This window comes from Schistocerca americana, chromosome 2, assembly GCF_021461395.2.
Source record: "Schistocerca americana isolate TAMUIC-IGC-003095 chromosome 2, iqSchAmer2.1, whole genome shotgun sequence".
Taxonomy (NCBI): Eukaryota; Metazoa; Arthropoda; class Insecta; order Orthoptera; family Acrididae; genus Schistocerca; species Schistocerca americana.
The window spans coordinates 687,311,248-687,326,405 of NC_060120.1; the positions used below are offsets into that span (position 1 = coordinate 687,311,248).

The 15,158-nt window shown below is 42.9% G+C and overlaps 1 protein-coding gene across 4 annotated transcripts in view; it reads right to left on the bottom strand.

Annotated features, from left to right (window-relative positions):
• The window catches only part of LOC124592677 (protein timeless), a 396,167-nt gene that overhangs the window by 134,878 nt on the left and 246,131 nt on the right, over positions 1-15,158 (bottom strand). For all 4 annotated transcript variants that reach the window (XM_047131864.1, XM_047131861.1, XM_047131860.1 and 1 more), the window contains 3 exons: positions 14,750-14,928; positions 8,446-8,571; positions 7,848-8,084 (listed from right to left, as the gene is read on the bottom strand). In XM_047131864.1, coding sequence (XP_046987820.1) covers positions 7,848-8,084; positions 8,446-8,571; positions 14,750-14,928 — 542 coding nt within the window. The remainder of the gene's footprint in view (positions 1-7,847; positions 8,085-8,445; positions 8,572-14,749; positions 14,929-15,158) is intronic.

Consider the following 15,158-nt stretch of genomic DNA (forward strand, 5'->3'; position numbering starts at 1 on the left):
GCCAAGGCCAACCACATGTGCACGTGGCCCACTCATCGTCCTCCTTCATACCTTTTGCCCATGTTCCACTCACAGCATTGGCTCTGTGCAACCACCCTTGGATGTCTGCTTTCTCTCAAGCACCAGGTTTTCTTCCCCGCAGGCACCTTCGTGCTACACCATGTCTCTTTCATCTTCTGATATTGTCTCTTGCTGGCAGAGCACTGGCCTCTTCTCTTCACTGGTGCCTCTGTTTCCCAGTCCTCTTCTACAGCTGGCTGTGCTGCCTCCTCCATGTGAAAAGGAGTGCCATGTGCTTGGCTGTTGCCTCTGCTGTGGTCACCATCTACAAACTGAAATGGCTCCACCACCTTCTTCCAAAGGGAAGAGGAATGCTGCGTCCTTGGTTGTCACCTCTGCCATGGCAACTGCTTACATATCAAAATGGCTTCACCATCTCCATATGAAGAGAACAGGAATGTCATGTACAGCTAGTGCCTTATGACCTAGCACACGCACCACACAGCACTGACCTGTGTTTGGCCATCCAGCTGACACTGCCTGACTTCACTGTGCCAATCCACTGCAGTAAGAAGGGTGCCATGATCACTGGACACAGCTGGCACTGTCTTGCATCCATGAAGCCAATTGATGCTGGCCATTTCCTGGTGTCTATACACCAGGCAGCCTTTGTAGGACTGCCTAAACAATTGTTACATAGTACACTGCACTATGTCAGAACTACTGATAGTCCACCGGTGTCATGTATTTGGCACCCATTCACCTGATTATCACTAAAGCCAAGTTTGTCACTAAGTGGCCCCTGGTAGTCCTCTCTACACCTAGTAGGTAAGAAGTGTGGAGCGTGGAAAGTATGTGGAGATTGGTTGGTTGGTTGGTTTGGGGGATTTAAAGGGACCAGACTGCTAGGGTCATCGGTCCCTTTTTCCAAAGACAAAGAACACCCACAGAGAATAAAAACGAGGAACAGAATAGAGCACAGACGACACATAACAAGAGAAACTGAGACAAAGACCAGACAAAACGAACTAAAAGCACACAGAGTGTGACGGTGGTTGGCTGACCAGAGAAATAAAAAAGGAAAAGCCAACCACTAGAAACACATTAAAAAATCAGTTTAAAACCGGAGGCCAAAGGCCAGAATCAACACAAAACAATAAGAGAAAAACAGAAACACTCAGATTAAAGAATAAAAACCCCCTGCCCGAATAAAACGTAAAACTAAGTCAGCCATAGTCGAGTCATCTGTTAAAAGGGCAGGGAGCGAGTCAGGCAGTGCGAACGACTGCCTGAGCGCAGCTAAAAACGGACACTCCAATAAAACATGAACTACGGATAAAACGGAGCCGCAGCGACATAGAGGCGCGTCCTCACGGCGCAATAAGTGGCCGTGCGTAAGCCGAGTGTGCCCAATGCGCAGCCGGCAGAGGACAACAGACTCCTTGCGAGAGACCCGCAAGGAGGAGCGCCACACACCGGTAGCCCCCTTGATGGCCCGAAGTTTGTTGCGTGAAGGCAGGGCGCGCCATTCAGTGTCCCAAAGGTCCAGAATTTTGCGGCGTAGGAACGCTCGCAAATCTGTCTCCGGGAGGCCAACGTCCAGAGATGGTGCACTAGTCGCCTCTTTCGCCAGCCGGTCAACATTCTCGTTGCCGGGGATCCCAACATGGCCTGGGGTCCACACGAAGACCGCAGAGCGGCCGTAACGCGCAAGAGTATGCAGGGACTCCTGGATAGCCATCACCAGACGGGAACGAGGAAAACACTGGTCAAGTGCTCGTAAACTGCTCAGGGAATCGCTACAGATGACGAAGGACTCACCTGAGCAGGAGCGGATATACTCTAGGGCTCGAAAGATGGCGACCAGCTCAGCAGTGTAAACGCTGCAGCCAGCCGGCAAGGAACGTTGTTCGGAATGTTCCCCTAGAGTGAGCGCATAACCGACTCGACCAGCAACCATCGAGCCGTCGGTGTAAACAATGCCAGAGCCCTGATACGTGGCCAGGATGGAATGAAAGCGGCGGCGGAAGGCCTCTGGAGGGACCGAGTCCTTCGAGCCCTGTGCCAAGTCGAGCCGAAGGCAAGGGCGAGGAACACACCACGGGGGTGTTGTACGCAGAGGCGCCTGGAAAGGAGGCGGAACAGGGAAAAACCCAAGCCCGCAGAGAAGCTCCTTGACGCGTATGGCGATCGGACAACCCGACCGGGGCCGACGTTCCGGCAGACGGACGACTGACGGCGGGAACAGGATACAATAGTTAGGATGCCCGGGCGAGCTTAGAACATGGGCAGCATAAGCGGCTAGCAAACGTTGGCGTTGGAACCGCAGTGGAGGGACACCTGCCTCCACGAGTAAGCTGTCCACAGGGCTGGTGCGGAAAGCACCAGTGGCAAGGCGTATCCCGCTGTGGAGAATTGCGTCCAGCACCCGCAACGCAGACGGGGATGCTGAGCCATATGCCAGGCACCCATAATCCAGACGGGACTGGATTAACGCCTGGTAGAGCCGTAACAGGGTAGAGCGGTCGGCTCCCCAGCGGGTGTGGCTCAAACATCGCAGTGCATTGAGATGCCGCCAACACGTCTGTTTGAGCTGCCGGATATGAGGCAGCCAAGTCAACCGGGCATCGAAAACCACCCCCAAAAACCTGTGCGATTCCACCACCGAAAGAAGTTCGTCGTTAAAAGAAAGCTGCGGCTCCGGGTGGACAGTACGTCGCCGGCAGAAATGCATAACGCAGGTCTTGGCTGCCGAAAACTGAAACCCATGCGCTACAGCCCAAGACTGCGCCCTACGGATAGCGCCCTGTAGCTGACGTTCAACAGCTGCAATGCCGGGAGAGCTGTAATAAAGGCAGAAGTCGTCAGTATACAGGGAAGCGGAGACAGAGTTTCCCACTGCCGCAGCAAGACCGTTAATGGCTATTAAAAACAGACAGACACTTAAAACGGAACCCTGTGGCACACCGTTCTCCTGGACGTGGGAGGAACTATACGAGGCCGCGACTTGCACGCGGAAGGTACGACACGACAGAAAATTGCGGATAAAAATCGGCAGAGGACCCCGAAGACCCCATCCATGAAGCGTAGAAAGAATGTGATGACGCCACGTCGTATCGTACGCCTTCCGCATGTCGAAAAAGACAGCGACCAGGTGCTGACGGCGGGAAAAGGCAGTACGGATGGCCGACTCCAGGCTCACCAGATTGTCGGCGGCGGAGCGGCCTTTACGGAACCCACCCTGAGATGGAGCCAGAAGGCCCCGAGACTCCAGTACCCAATTCAAGCGCCGGATCACCATCCGTTCAAGCAACTTGCAAAGAACGTTGGTGAGGCTAATGGGACGGTAGCTGTCCACCTCCAGAGGGTTCTTTCCAGGCTTCAAAACGGGGATGACAATGCCTTCCCGCCATTGCGACGGAAACTCCCCCTCGACCCAAAGACGGTTGTAAAGATCGAGAAGGCGCCGCTGGCAGTCCACTGAAAGGTGTTTCAGCATCTGACAGTGGATGCCATCTGGCCCAGGAGCGGTATCAGGGCAAGCAGCGAGGGCACTGCGAAATTCCCACTCACTAAATGGAGCATTGTAAGATTCTGGGTGGTTGGTGCGAAACGAAAGGCTCCGACGTTCCATCCGCTCTTTAATGGAGCGGAAGGCCTGGGGGTAATTCGCAGAAGCGGAACTCATAGCAAAATGCTCTGCTAAGCGATTTGCAATGACGTCGGAGTCAGTACAAACTGGTCCATTCAGTGAGAGCGCAGGGACGCTGACAGGTGGCCGATAGCCGTAGACGCGTCGAATCTTGGCCCAGACCTGCGATGGAGTGACATGGAGGCCAATTGTGGACACATACCGCTCCCAGCACTCCTTCTTGCCTTGGCGGATAAGGAGGCGGGCCCGCGCACGCAGCCGTTTGAAGGCGATAAGGTGGTCGAGGGAGGGATGTCGCTTGTGACGCTGGAGCGCCCGCCGGCGATCTTTAATCGCTTCAGCGATCTCAGGCGACCACCAAGGCACAGCCTTCCGCCGAGGGGACCCACAGGAATGGGGAATGGCAGATTCGGCGGCAGTAACGATGCCAGTGGTGACCGATTGAACCACCGCATCAATGTCATCGGTAGAGAGAGGCTCAAAAGCGGCAGTGGAGGAGAACAAGTCCCAGTCAGCCTTATTCATAGCCCATCTGGTAGGGCGCCCAGAAGAGTGGCGCTGTGGTAGTGACAAAATGATCGGAAAATGGTCACTACCACACAGGTCGTCATGCACACTCCATTGGACAGACGGTAAGAGGCTATGGCTACAGATTGAAAGGTCAATGGCGGAGTAGGTGCCATGCGCCACACTGAAGTGTGTGAAGACACCATCATTTAACAGCGAGAGATCGAGCTGCGACAATAAATGCTCAACGACGGCGCCTCGACCTGTTGCCACTGACCCACCCCACAGAGGGTTATGAGCGTTGAAGTCGCCCAATAGCAAGAAAGGTGGCGGCAATTGGGCGACCAGTGCAGCCAGGACATGCTGCGAGACATCACCATCCGGTGGAATGTAAAGACTGCAGACGGTAACAGCCTGTGGCGTCCACACGCGTACAGCGACAGCCTCTAAAGGCGTCTGGAGAGGGACAGACTCGCTGTGCAGAGTGTGAAGGACATATATGCAGACGCCACCAGACACCCTTTCATAAGCCGCTCGGTTCTTATAATAACCCCGATAGCCACGGAGGGCGGGGGTAATGTGGAGATGATCATGTGCTTAACACCAGGATGTCCCAGATCACTACCCTGAGTCATTATGGTGGGACTATAATTACACCTTGCATGGTGCAACCATATTCGCTGTACTCAATTGTGACAGAGCCTATATCCTGATTCTGGTAGCAGAGGAAGACAAAACAAAATCAGTGATTATCACTATGTTGGGTTATTTGAAAGTATGTAAATGACCTTTGGCTTACGAAATGCTGCTCAGATACGGCTAGAATTTATTGATTCAGTTCTGCACGGCCTGCCATTTTCTTTTCATCTTACTAAAGTGCTTAAGTGTTTATATCAGTACATGGTGAAGTCTTGAACATCTAAATGCATGTTTGGCAACCCAAGATTGCTTTGTTTGGGCATCAGATACCTTCTGCAGGCTACCTACCATTATCAGAAAAGACTGAAGTCATCCTGCAGTTACTGTACCCAAACACCTTTAAAGAAATGTCCTTTGCACACCCAAAGCTTGATGCACACTTAGTGATAGTGGTGGACACAAGTTAGACAGCTATCAGTGCAGAGTTACAACAATTTTAAGGTGGCAGAAGGTAATCATTTGCTTAGTATTCTCAGAAACTGTCACCATCAAAGCAGACATGGAGTGGCTATGACTGCGAACTTCTTACCATGTATGAAGCAGTCAAGTGCTTTCAGCCACAGAGGAAGCAAGAGAATTTTCCATCTACACGGGTCATAAGCCATTGATTTACACCTTCAAGTGGAACAGCAATAACTGCTCACCTCATACATATAACCACCTAGAATTTATAGCTCAATTCATCACCAACTTCAAGCACACTTCCAGAACTGACAATGTAGTTGCTGATTGCTTCTACGTGTCAACAGTGTGTCAAGGCCTATTGATTTCATAGAACCCACACAGGCATGACAAGTTGTCCAGGAGCTATAGAGTTCCCTAAACAATGCTACTTCTGCATTATAGTTGCAGCTTGTCAGCATTCCTGGAGAAGATGTCAAGTTGTATTGCAATCTCTATCAGGGAAGATCTCATTCATTCCTACCAGCTGCATTTCATAGACAAGTCTTCAACAGCCTACAAAACTTGTGTTACCCAGCAGTTTGTTCAACATATCACTTGGTATCAAAAGTGTTTGGTCAGACTTAGGGTGTACAAAGACTGTCATGAGTGTACATGTATATGTTTGTAATGTCAACATAGCATAGTGCATGTGCCAGTCGGTCATTTCCCTGACACAACTTTATGTTCCGCGTACATGCTTACTGATGTCATAGGACCAGTACCTCCATCAAATGGCCAATAATATTTGCTTACTATGGTTGATTGGTTTACTTGATGGCTATAAGCGGTGCTGTTATACAATATTTTCACAGAAACATTAGCCTCCACTTTCATATCGGCGTGGTTATCTAGGTTTGGTTGCTCACTGCACATTACTACCGACTGTGGCCAACAATTTAAGTCTGACTTCCTCACCCAGCTCACAAAATTCTGCAGATACGTGCGCCATAAAAACGCTAACAATCATTCAGCGAGTATTGGCACAATCAAGCAATGGCACCTGTCCCTTAAGCTACACTCGTATCATGACACTAACTGGATGACAACTCTCCTGATAGTTCTCCTCGATCTGATGAACATGTGCAAAACAGTCATAAACTCACTGTTAGCAGAACTTGTTTATGGTGAAGCATTATGCCTCCAACGAGAATTTATTGATGCACATTCTCTGCAGCCATCTGGTCAAAACCAACCAGAATTTACACATTGTCTAAGGGACCATATTGCTCACATTCATCTTCACAAAGCTTTCAGGCATGGCGTGCCACCCAGTTACATCCATCATGATATAAGTAGTTGCTCTCATATAATAATGGATAGTGTGAAATCTTCATTATAAACGCCTTATACTGGTCCACACTGTGTTTTAAGAAGAGGTGTGCAGGCATTGGATACTGCAGGAAATGGCAAGACCACAACCATTTCTTTCAATTGCGTCAAGCCCACTTACATCTTCCAGGATGCACTAGCAGCTGAAGCACAAGAGACAACCTCATCTCCCAGTACCAGCATCAGTACTGCAGGTGCAACAACTGCCCAATGTAGAACTGCAACCAGAGCTCATAACTTGATATGGACATTTTGTGCACTTTCCTGCATGTTTTCTTAACGATGCTCTATTTCCAACAAGTGGCTGATGTATTGCCAGAGTGCCATCATGTGCTATGTGTGTTGTTGTCACAGTTGTCAGATTTAATTATTCAGCAGCCACTGACTCTGTTCGCAGCAGCAGTGACAGTTTATTTTTTGAATTTTCGTAGGACCTACTTCTCGCATTGTAATGTGTACATGGTTATGGAGTCTTCCCCGTTACGAGCTGCTGCTTATCATTCAGGGACAGTTCTCCTTCCCAGTATCACATCTCCTAATCTGTTCATTGCTCACAGCTATTATATGTTGGATGTATTTATTCTGTTATTTAAATGTCCTACTTTTCATAGATCAAGGAGTGATTTTTCAAGCACTATCACTCAGCTTACTAAATACATGCTGTTCTTATGTTGGATAACTCTAATATAAGTTGCACCAAATTACCTTTTAAAAAAAACTGTAAATAAATTTTTGTGTTTAGATGATTGTACTGTACAGTGAGTGAGTGACAACATTTTGTGTTGTGAAACAATAATCTTCTATTCTGTTCCATTCTATTGAGCTATGAGTTTATGTTATTTGCCAGATTATGCTTCTCTTCTACACTGCAGGCCTATTTGGTACCTTTTTAGCCAGTTCACATAGCTGAAGTGTATGCATGTGAGTCCGCACGCATGCACGCGCGTGCCCACACACACACACACACACACACACACACACACACACACACACACACACTAAGCAGTGTCCACACGTGAGTTTATGCTTAGCCTCTGGCTTTGACAAAGAATTGATCTTGTTCAAATTAAAATAGCATTTTTCTTCCATACAATTACAGTAAGTGATTTCACACTGAAGTATGCTCTGTATAAAATCTGTGATCAAAATTGTCAGAATTAAAGAGTTATTACAGTTGAATTGATTAAATTTTTTGTTAATCATAATGTGCACTTACTTAACATGTTCCAACTCCAATTCCAATTGTGCTGCAAATTTCAGGAAGTACGTAATTAGCCAAAAGAAGTGTGATGTATCAACTTGTATGCACTGTTTAGGTGAGAGAAGCTGTATAAATAATTCTTGCACCAAGCATCCATATCCTTTTAAAAGGAAATCCACTGTAAATTCCTTTAGGAGATTGGAGATATCTTCATCTGTAGGAGTATGATGAAGTAGTGCTTTCATATTCATTCTGAAAAGTCAATGTACAATTATAATAAAAATATAAATGCAATGCATTTCATAAGCATCAGATGCAAGCCACTGAAAACAGGAAATTGGGCCTCATTATTTCTGGTAACTTGGAATTAGCATGTCTCATAAACTATTATAATCTCTTGCTGGTATAGAATACAGTTAACAAAAATTGCTAGACTATCAATAGAATATTCTTTGAACAAAAATTCTGCTTGTTAGATCCAAATATCGATGATTTATTTCTGTTGAGTATGTATTAATAAATAACAAGCAATAATCATAAACAGGTGACAATCTATAGTAGAGAAATCCAATACAAGTATGTTCAACAATAACATAGGAAGTCTGCAACTCACATGTTTGTTTTACTTCTTTTTACCAGCTTCTTTCTTCTCCATTCTTTCTGATCTACCTTCATCAGTTGTGCTGGTTTGGAATTATACCATAACTTTTGCATTGAATGTAGTTTCTGATGTACTGGTCTGACACAAAAAAATATAAACCTATTAGGCACATACACCAAAGGTAACTTTTCAAGTGACTGAGAATCATCAAATACATAAATTTCTAAGATGAAAGTTATGCCGTAAAGATGCATTCACAAATGACTGAATATTTATCATGTCATTTATTTTTATAGCTCTATCACACATTTGATGCAGTTTTATGGAATATAAACTCATCAGAAATTGAGTAGCAGGATCGGGCCAGATTTTGGGATTCTTACATTGATATGCCAATACATTTACTTCCTAATGGTATTTTCAGTTAATTACAACTTGAATCTAGGAAGAAATGTAAATCTGACAACCACAATAATAGACACAAAATAATTTCAATTAAGTAATTGTTCCCTGTCTAGGTTTCAAAAAGAGTTTTATATTCTGACCTCTTTAACAGGTGGCTGGCGGGTGTCAGGCCACAAACTGGAAACCCCAAATACTCAAAATTGAAGTAAAAGGGTACATTATTAACTACTTCTTTTGTATTTTATTAGAACATCGGAACTTATGGATGTACATTCTAGGTAATGCTACATTTAAACATGAAACACACTTTAACTTTATCACAGTATGGACAGCTCACATTGTTCTGTGTAAAGTTACATATGTATTTAGTTTGAGAATCACATGAACATTATAAGAGGAGGATCAACTGATGTTTAGAAGGTAATTGACTTTTTTATTATATTTGATTGTTCTTGTGCTTTACAGGTGTTGCTTGTAGTGGTTGATTCTACTTAGTAATGTACAATGGCTTTTGATCTGATGAGAAATTGGTTACAGATATATATACGTTATCTGTGTGATAATGCAATTTTGTTGCTTGGGTTTCAGCTATCAGTATATTTCTACAAAAAAAGCAAAATAGTAATTTTGGAAAAATTAAGCAGTTCTCAATTATGTCATTGAGGATCAAACAGCACAGTTTGGTCAATGAGAATGGGGGTGGATTCACTTCCAGGATAAGGTATTTAGTTTGTCATTCCTGCATCCTTTTAGTTAGACAGGATGAAACCAATTATCAGCAAGGTCTCCAATACCATAACATCTTAACTTCTCTAGGAGAATACTATGAACAGCACAATCTAATGCATATGACAAATCACAGAATATAACAGCTGGCAATATTTTGTGTTATTTAAATTTCCTATATTCTGATTTGTGAATTGAAAAATAGCATTTTATGTGGAGAGATCCTTTTGGCATCCAAATTGGGGCTTAATAAGTTTCTTAGTTTGAAGGAGATTTTTTCATGGTTCTTGCATACATAATATTTTCCAGTACCTTCAAGAAGGAGCTAAGTATTGCGATTTTTTAATAATTATTAATATCTCACTACCTTTCTTGTAAAGGGGACTGATGATGATAAATTTCAGTCTGTCTGGAAAAATCCTCTGTGACAGTATTTTACTGCATTTGTGACTGTATATATGTGAAAATAGGATTTTGGTACTTTACTTGGGCTATTGTCAACTCAATGAAAGTTTTTGATTTTGAGGAAGTTAATTACATTCATATCAAATATGGGTAATGCAGGAGTAGGTTTAATAATGAATAAAAAAATAGGAGTGAGGGTAAGCTACTACAAACAGCATAGTGAACGCATTATTGTGGCCAAGATAGACACGAAGCCCACACCTACTACAGTAGTACAAGTTTATATGCCAACTAGCTCTGCAGATGATGAAGAAATTGATGAAATGTATGATGAGATAAAAGAAATTAGTCAGGTAGTGAAGGGAGACGAAAATTTAATAGTCATGGGTGACTGGAATTCGACAGTAGGAAAAGGAAGAGAAGGAAACGTAGTAGGCGAATATGGATTGGGGCTAAGAAATGAAAGAGGAAGCCGCCTTACTGCTAATAATACAGTATTTTCTCTTTTATATCAGGGAATTTATCAAGAAATCTAATTTCGAAGTCATTAAGGGAAATAAATTTCTGTTAGTGTGACATCCACAATTGTTATGTAAGTTTCATAATTGAAACTTCAGCTATAGTTGTACAAAATTTGTATTATTTACATCTTGCACAACCTAATTTCTGGGTCTCCGCCCCATATTCAGGCGCAACAGTAAATTAAAAGTGAAACTTTTGTGTGAACAGTAAAATCCATGAAAAGCTTCCAGTAGTACAAAAGCAAGATAGGAGGAAAAACCAACAAATTTTATTAAATGAACAAAATAAATTCAATTAGCATGGATTCGGCCAGTTATTGGATGAGGTCTTGTAAATAAACATTCGAAACATAATTTCAACTATCTGCCATATTATCCTAGCAGAAATATTATTCAAACTGTATTTTTTGCTATATTTTGGGAACATATTTGTAATGGTATTTTTAAAGATGTATTTCGACAGCTACTGCTACATAATGAAATTTTGCCCAGTCCAGTGCAGAAATGACCTGTCGATATACACGCCCATAAAAGTGATAACTGAATGTGGAATAATCCTAGAGAATTTTTGTGTCCTGGGTATACACATTTGGTGCCATGTACAGAGTGTCTCAAACCTTTTGGATCAAACTGAAACAGGTGTTAATGTGTTCACAACCAGTTATATTGAGACAGGGAATCAACAATTCGAAATGCACTTTATTGTGTTATGGACATACACAGGGCACAACAACAAAGCTCATAGTGATTGTTCAAAGTGACTATCACCGTCTCTATGTGTGTACTGCAACAGGCCATGCAGTTCTGGCACTCTCTCATGAAGATTCTGGGTGTCTATCGTACACTGGAATAGGCAGCAGGTGATAAACAGCATACATCCCTGAGCACCAAACAATCATACTGTACACAACTTGGCTCACAGCGCGTGTGTCATGTGACAACTGCAAGCATGACACTGGCACATTAACCTGAGCCACATGATCACCATTATCCCTGGTGTCAGTTGTCCATTGCATCAGACAGCTTGTGATATGTTCATAGTGAAGTGTGTTAGCTTGTACAGTGCATGATGTGTAGTCAAAGATGGTACATAACTTATTGATAGAGTTGGCAGACATGCATTTAATGTATGGTGTGACATGATGTAGTGCCCACAGAGCAACAGAAACACAGAAAACGTTTTCCCAACAGGTGTTGTTTTAATCGGAAGATGTTTATCTCCATGGATATCAAATTACGAGAGACAGGGTCATTCACACTGCAGAGAGCTGGATAAGGTTTTCACCTGAGATATGCCTGAAAATCAGACTTGGAGAAGATGGTGTTGGATCATGTAGCCAACCACCCAGCAATAACCATCTGTCAACTTACACACAAAATGTACTCTTCAAAGGGCACAGTGTGGAGAGCACTAGTGGAATAGGTATTAAACCCTTATCAAAAAAGAACATGTGCAAACACTAGAACCAACATATTCTGAGCCCAGCATACATTTCTGTGAATGGATTATCTACTGCAGTGCTGTAGTGCTGAACTTCATACAGCTTGTATTGTTCATGGAAGAGGCCTCATTCACCCATGATGATTTCAACAACAGCAACAGCCATATCTGGAGTGAGGACAATCCCCATGCCACACACATCGGTGATCACCAACAACAATTCTCTGTCAATGTACAGGTAGACACTGTCGAGGATCACCTAACAGGACCTTATTTTCTGCCTATGCATCTGATTGGTCCATGTTATCTGGTGTTCTTAAGATATGTGCTGCCACAGTTCTTGGAGAGCATATCCCTTGTTGTCTGTGAAAGGATGTGTTTTCAACATTACAGTGCACCTGCCCACTTCAATGTTAATGTCCATGAGTGCCTGAACAACATATACATTCATCACTGGACTGGCAGAGGTCTTATCCCGTGGCCAGCGTGATAACTGGATCTCACTTCTCTGGACTTCTTGCTCTGTGGTTAAGTCAAGACACCAGTGAAAGAAACACTGTAGAAATGGATAAAGACCTGCTTGCTAGGGTCCATGCTGCATGAACCCTAGTACAACAGACAGCAGGAATCTTTGAGAGAGCGCATTACAACTTCATGTGCTGTTGCCAAGTATGCATTATGACTAGTGGTCATCACTTTGAACAATTACTATGAGCTAGGCTGTTGTTAATTGGTGTACACTGTGTATATTCATAACATAGTAAATATGCATTTCTGAGCATTGGTTTCCTATCTCAGTGTCTGAACATAATTGGATGTGGACCCATTGTCACATGTTTCAATTTGATCCAAAAGATTTAAGACACCCTGTATTTCCAGAAACCCACCAATGACTTGTCATATCCATCCTACACAGAATCTGGAGTGTATTGCATTCCAAAGGTGGACCAACACATTATTAAACAGGTGGTCATAATGTTTTGGCTCATCAGTGTGTGTGTGTGTGTGTGTGTGTGTGTGTGTGTGTGTGTGTGTGTGTGTTGGTTGGTGGGTGGGTAGCTGTGGGTGGGTATGTGTGAATTGCCTCATTGTTTCCTTTAGTTTCTTTACACTCTTACTTTTTCATCTTTCCTCTCTCTTTCTATCAAGTTCTACTCTCTCTGGTGAGTCATATCCTCCCCCTTTTCATCTTTGTTCCACTCCTCCTCACAATAGGCGAGTCCCTCTCATCCTGAGGTCTGAATTATCTGCCCTTTGTTTTCAACCTTCTCTCAAACAAGGAACTATTAGTTTCAAAAATTAGGACAGTGAATGTATTTTTATATGTGCCTGTCAGTGGTAGAGACATTTCTCCTGAATAAAAGTGCTGGTCAGTATTTCTATCTCACAATTTTAAATTCAAAATCTAAGTAGGTCAAGGATGGCACCACACAAGTACTTATAAACTCCTTGTATTACCGATTGCCTTTCCAGCGTTCACAGCCATTAGAGTTTCAGTCTGAAATGTAATTCTGCCCATTGACATGACCTTGATAAGTTGATAAGATTTTGAAGATATTTGCCATTTATATTCTTTCTTTGTGGCTGTTGTTATTTGCATTGGAGGAGCATGTTGCATAGGCAAAAATTACTACTTTCTAGGAAGTTGATGCTACTGTCATTGTAAATACTTATCAGAACAGGGCTGCTTTCTACCCAGGTAAATATTATAGATGTTATTTTGTAAGACTTTTTATGATGACGAGCCAGAAGCGTACCTAATCATCATAGCAAAATCTAGGTAATTTACAACCAAAATTAAAATTCCAACCATTCGGCTGATCATTAAATTGAAATATTGTATGTAGTGCTCTACACTTAATGTACTTCCAAAAATAAAATGGAATACCAGTTAAAAAAATCTCTTGTTTTCCACAGTCACAGTTATACTAGATATAACAGTGTTTTGCTTTGTATTTCTGATTGTTGTAATATCAGCATTACTGCATCTGATCTTAACAATGCAGGAAAAGGCAGATTGCTACTTACCACAAAAAATACATGTTAAGTTGCAGACAGGCACAATTAAAAGACACTTACATAAAGCTTTTGGCCATATCCTTCATCAGCAAAAGAGAAACACACACTAGTCACACACACAAGCATGCACATCTCATGCACACATGACTGCCAGCTCTACCATCTTGGGCTGGAATACAACTATCACGTGGGATGCAAGCCGAGATGCTGGAGTGGGTGGTCATGTGTTCACGAGGTGCATTTGCTTGTGTGCATGAATGGCACGTGTTTCCCCTTTTGCTGATGAACGCTATGCCCAAAAGCTTTGTGAAAGTATCTTTTAATTGCACCTGTCTGCAACTTAACATGTCTTCTTTACGGTAAGTAGCAATCTGTCTTTCCCTACTTTGTTGTTATTCCTATCTGGAGTTTCCATTGTTTGATTTTGCATCCAGTCCTAGTCATTCAGTCATAAATGATCAAGGATTTTCGTTGACACCACTACTCCATTACACTTTCATCACAGTGGCAGAAAACTGTCATTAATATCAAAATATATTCTATATTATATAAAATATGAACATTATCTCAAGATGCACCTCTCAAGTTTGAAACCTGTGAAACATACAGTTTGGATAAATAAGAGTACATTCTGTAATAATTACTGGTTGCTGTTTTAATTTCATTAAGAGATTATCTTTTTTTCACTTTAACATTATCCAATAATGCCAGTTTTCAATGAGTTAATATCACAATATCTACATTTAGTAGGTAATTATGTAAAATCCACTTGTAAACCAAAAATTATAATGACTCACACCTTTTAAATTGTGGTCTGTCATCATCATTGCTGGAAGTTGATACAGAACCTTGATTTTCCACCTGAGTACCATATCCATAGTCTGAAAGCTCTGATGCTGATGGACAATCTTTTCTAAGATTGTTGGATGTATCCATAGACCAGCTGTTGGGACTATGTTGTGTGTGAAGTGCACCTGACTGGGAAAGATCCATTTTGATAACTCATTGCAGAAACCTCCTTAACAACACTATTTATTTAGCTCAACTGAAAGGTATGGCCACATTAAGGGGGATAACAACATGTGGAAAGCAACAAAAATGCTGTAATGTCCCAAAATGAGTCTAACATAACAGTGCAAAACACAAAGAGATAAAATTCAGTGTGCTTTAGTCGGGCCCAACTTTTAATCGTGCTCTCATTTTAGGTA